General features: G+C 45.8%; 1 protein-coding gene across 1 annotated transcript; it reads right to left on the minus strand.

The window, feature by feature from the left end:
• Window positions 1-475: 475 nt before the first annotated feature.
• lbx1a (ladybird homeobox 1a) lies at window positions 476-2,988 on the minus strand. The gene is made up of 2 exons (XM_034898448.1): window positions 2,442-2,988; window positions 476-996 (listed from the first exon to the last, which is right to left on the minus strand). The coding sequence occupies exons 1-2, from the start codon at window positions 2,767-2,769 to the stop codon at window positions 476-478; spliced, it is 849 nt and encodes a 282-aa protein (XP_034754339.1). The 5' UTR covers window positions 2,770-2,988.
• Between the last annotated feature and the right edge of the window lie 1,533 nt (window positions 2,989-4,521).

Genomic DNA, 4,521 nt, shown 5'->3' on the forward strand with positions numbered 1-4,521 from the left:
ATTCTGAAGGCACTTCTAGGTTTTACAGAGCATTATAAATATATTAAATCGCCATTTATCACAAGCTATTTGCTACACATGTTCTGTGGGTGATTATCATATACAGAACCATTAATAGGATATCAAAAACGCTGAAACCAGTCCACCCGAGTTATTAAAAAAAAAATGATTTGTAGAAGACTGTTCAGAATCAAATCAAAGAAAACGCGCGGTGCAACGTGTCCGTGATTGGTGCCAGAGGGAGCACCTGCGTGTCTGCTGCCTTGCCTTTGAATGTCTGCAATGCAACGTGTCACGCGCTTTCTGAGCGCGCGCTTGCTCTTCAGCGGAACGCAGAGGCCTTTCCCTCTCAGCTCTAAGCGCAGCGATGCTTGTTTCTGGATAGTTTGCCGCATGTCCGTGCGTAAACGGATCCAAATCTTCGTTAGATGCCTGAAATTATCTCAATATTCCCCCCCCCCCCCAACCCCCACCCCTAGTCATCCACGTCAATGTCCTCGTCTTCATCCTCTGAGCAACACTTGCTGCCGCGCCGTTCTGTGTGCGACGACGACGCGGGCGAAGGGGCCATGTGCGCCGTGCTGGGGCCGAGGTCCCGGGGGGATCTAGAGGAGACCGGCTCGGGCTCGGTGCGGCCTGGCGCGGACACAGCCCCCAAGCCCATACCGCCGGCCGCGCACTTCTCCAGCTCGGCCAGTTTGGAGAGCTTCTCCAGGGCCACGGTGCCTGCGACCTTGGCGGACTCCACGTCCGCTTTCATCTCCTCCAGGTCCCGCTTTAGCTTGGCCCGCCGGTTCTGGAACCAGGTGATGACCTGCGCGTTGGTCAGACCAAGATGTTGGGCGATGTGGTCCCGGTCCGCCGGGCTCAGGTATTTCTGGTACAGGAAGCGCTTCTCCAGCTCGTAGATCTGGTGGTTGGTGAAGGCCGTGCGGGACTTCCTTCGCTTCTTATTGGGGGTGTTCCTCTGGCCGAAGAGCGCCAGGCCGTCCCGGCCTAAGAGAACAGTGACAAATTAGGTCAGGTAGCCTATTTTGGCCTATGAGAAAAAAATATTCCATAAATACTACGAGTCACCAAAAACTTTGGAGCTACTCAAATTCCGCTGAGGAAGTTTTTTCAGCCTATGATCCATTTCCCTGCACGGTAATAAATATTCATAAAAACTAATCAAAACGCAATTTTAAACAGTGAATGGTTTAAAGTAGCCTATTTAACGCTGCTCCACCAGATATTATTTAATATGTGTAAAACAAAACTCCCATGGAGTTAAATTATTTTCGTTATTATTATGAAAAATAAAGTCCACTCTGCGTTTCTGCATTAAGGAGGACTTTCTGAGTGTTTCTGAAAGGATTCTTCTGTTTTTTCTAAATTAATAAATCGATTATCACAAGGCTGAATACCAACAGCACATGGCTACTGTTTCAAATCAAAGAATACAGAGCACTCACATCAGAACGTGGCACTATGGGAGGCCCGTATCAGCTGTCTGTCTGTCTGTCTGTCTCTGTGTAGCTCCTTGCTGAGGCTTTTATTTTATGATACAAATATGTCATAATTCAGAATAGAGTGATGTTTATTGTCACCATACACATGTACAACGAGATTAAAATCAACTCCGTTGCCAGTGCCAACATGTAAAATATCCTAAATATAGCAACATGGAATATAATAAGTAGCTAAAAAAGGTGCACATTTCTCTCTGTGTGTGTGTGTGTGTGTGTGTGTGTGTGTGTGTGTGTGTACATGTATAAATAATTTGGGCACCCGTTTTTAAATGGTGCAATATGAATATTGCCCAATCAAGGTGATCATATTCACTGAGTAATTATTACAATGATGTATTATACAATGCGAATGACGTTGCACAGTGGCCTATACAAATATTGCACATTTCCTATTTTATTAATTCTATATCTATTTATCTATCTATCTGGTACCTCGTTGATGCAGAAAAACGGAACAATAGGCTGCTCATGAAAATATATTTCCGAATTTCTGAGATAATTATCAGTTTAATTCAGAAAACAGCAAAACACAAGTGTTTTTTCCCCTCTCTCAAGGGAATGCATTACAAATATATATATTTATTTATGTATATATATTTTTTAAATTAAACACTTTTGTTGTAGTATTACTTTACAGCCCTAATGTTATAGGCCTACATGTATTTTTTGTTACTAAATGGCCTGATAAAGCGAATGTTACGCAATTAGATCAAGTGGCAGGCTTTTACTTAACACACAACAAGGTGCCACATTTTTCTGGAATCACAATTAAGAAATAATAACTAGTCTCCAAGATGTCGCTACGGTCTCTCCTTAAAGCACGCGACCTCCAACTTGAGTATTTATTTACTTGTGTACCAGTTTTCAGAAAAGGAAATAATACTAGTAAAACCAAAAACAATAGGGGACGTGTCCAGAATGGTCTCCTACCCTCGGCAGCCTGCAGGACGCTGACCTCCAGGCCCTTGAAGGTTTTGCTGGCCAGCTCCTCCAGCGCGCAGAGCGGGGACGTGTGGCTGAGCAGCGGGCGGCCGGGCAGGCTGTGACCCGCCGGGGGCAGCTTCTCTGCGGGGGACACGGTGTGCGCCACCACGCCCAGGGAGCGGCACTTCCTCCCAGACGGCTTACTGAGGATGTCCTCGATGCTGAACGGCGTCAGCGGCTTGTTGGAGTTCGCCGGCGGAGGGAGCTGATCCAGGGGACCGCGCCTCCTCTCCCCGAGCACCGCCGGGCCTTTGGGGTCGTCCTTACAGTCCATCTCGGCTTGGCTCGGCTCGGCACACCTCACTGTGGTTAATTTCGAGACGATCAAAGCCAAACCAGCAGACAGGCTGTGGCGAAGTGAACCAGAAAGCTAGTCCGCCCGGGTCACAGGTGTTTCTGCAGCCGCATGTCCGAGCTGCAGGCTGCAGGGACACTCTGGACTCCCGGTCCCTGCACGTGGCCCAGCCACTTTTCCAGGGTGACGCACGACGAGGCACGAAACGAACTCATCCGGTGGATAATGGTGTACACACACACAGCGGCGATGTCCACCACAACTTACTGCTGAATGCAATCTCTCTCTCTCTCTCTCTCTCTCTCTCTCTCTCTCTCTCTCTCTCTCTCTCTCTCTCTCTGTAATTAGAGGGCACTACGGAGGGGAGGAGTCCAATTAGAAAGTAGAGTAGGCCCACTTAACACGTTCCTTCTAAAATTAGATAACTTGTCACAAAGCAAGCAAACGTTGTCTCCGCGTGATATTTTCCTCATTTGCATACGCGGCATAATTGGCACCGCGTGTCTGATCACCGGGCGCGCTCGTGCCAATTTGGATAAACCCTGTCTGCGTCCATCTTCTGGCCAATTACGCTCCGAAACGCAAATGATGAACTCCCATCACGCTGGAATAAAAATTAAAAAAAAATGAGGGCGAGTGGAGAATCAGAGAGCGCGCGCTGATAGAGAGACATCTATCAGCACGATGTCACTGGAGAGAGAGGCAGAGTGACAGAGGAGGGCCTCTGAGCCCCCCCCCCCCCCCCCCCCCCCCCCCCCTCCATAAAACACCGAGCTGGAACTCAGTAGCAAAGAGCGCAGCTCCCAAGAGGCACCGCGCGGAGGGCCGGAGAACAACTTATGAAAACGACTGCAACATATTTAACGGTTTTGATATTCTTCATTTATAACTTCATGTAACATCCAAATATAGAGACAATCAAATCTTTCTCCTTAAAACCTTCTGAAGCCCGTTTCTTCTTTCTCTTACATCTAATGTGTTACAATGTAAACACAAGTATGACATTTAATTTGGTTTTCAAGGTTGTTTTCAATAATAAACGGTCGATAAATGTAGTCAATATGAATGGGTTATTCAGATCTTAGCCCTAATGGATTATTACTGGTATTATTTTTGCATTTTGGGACATGGAAAAGGGATCCTCAGGAATTTAAAAGAAAATTATAATAGCAATAACAATCCTCATAGAGGTTCATGCATTTGTAGCAGTAATCCAAAAGATGGATGGATGATAGATAGATGGATGGGTAGATAGATCGGTAGATTTATGGATAGATAGGTAGATGGATGGATGATAGATAGATAGTTTTATGGGTATATAGATAGCTAGATAGACCGATACAGATAGATGGCTGGATAGGTGATTATGTGGATGGATGGATGATAGATGCACAGATAGATGGGTAGATAGATGGATAGATAGATACAGAGAGAGAGCAACAGGTAGATTTGTGGGTATATACATAGCTAGATAGACCAATACAGATGGATGGATGGATGATAGATGCACAGATAGATGGGTAGATAGATTGGTAGATAGATGGATAGATTTATGGATGATAGAAACACAGATTGATGGGTAGATAGATAGATACAGAGATAGAGCGATAGGTAGGTAGACCGATACAGATGGATGGCTGGATAGGTGAATGTGTGGATGGATGGATGATAGATGCATAGATAGATAGATAGATGGGTGAATATGTAGATGGATGGATAGAACTAGTCTAT

Source organism: Etheostoma cragini, chromosome 17, assembly GCF_013103735.1.
Source record: "Etheostoma cragini isolate CJK2018 chromosome 17, CSU_Ecrag_1.0, whole genome shotgun sequence".
In the NCBI taxonomy this organism is placed as follows: domain Eukaryota; kingdom Metazoa; phylum Chordata; class Actinopteri; order Perciformes; family Percidae; genus Etheostoma; species Etheostoma cragini.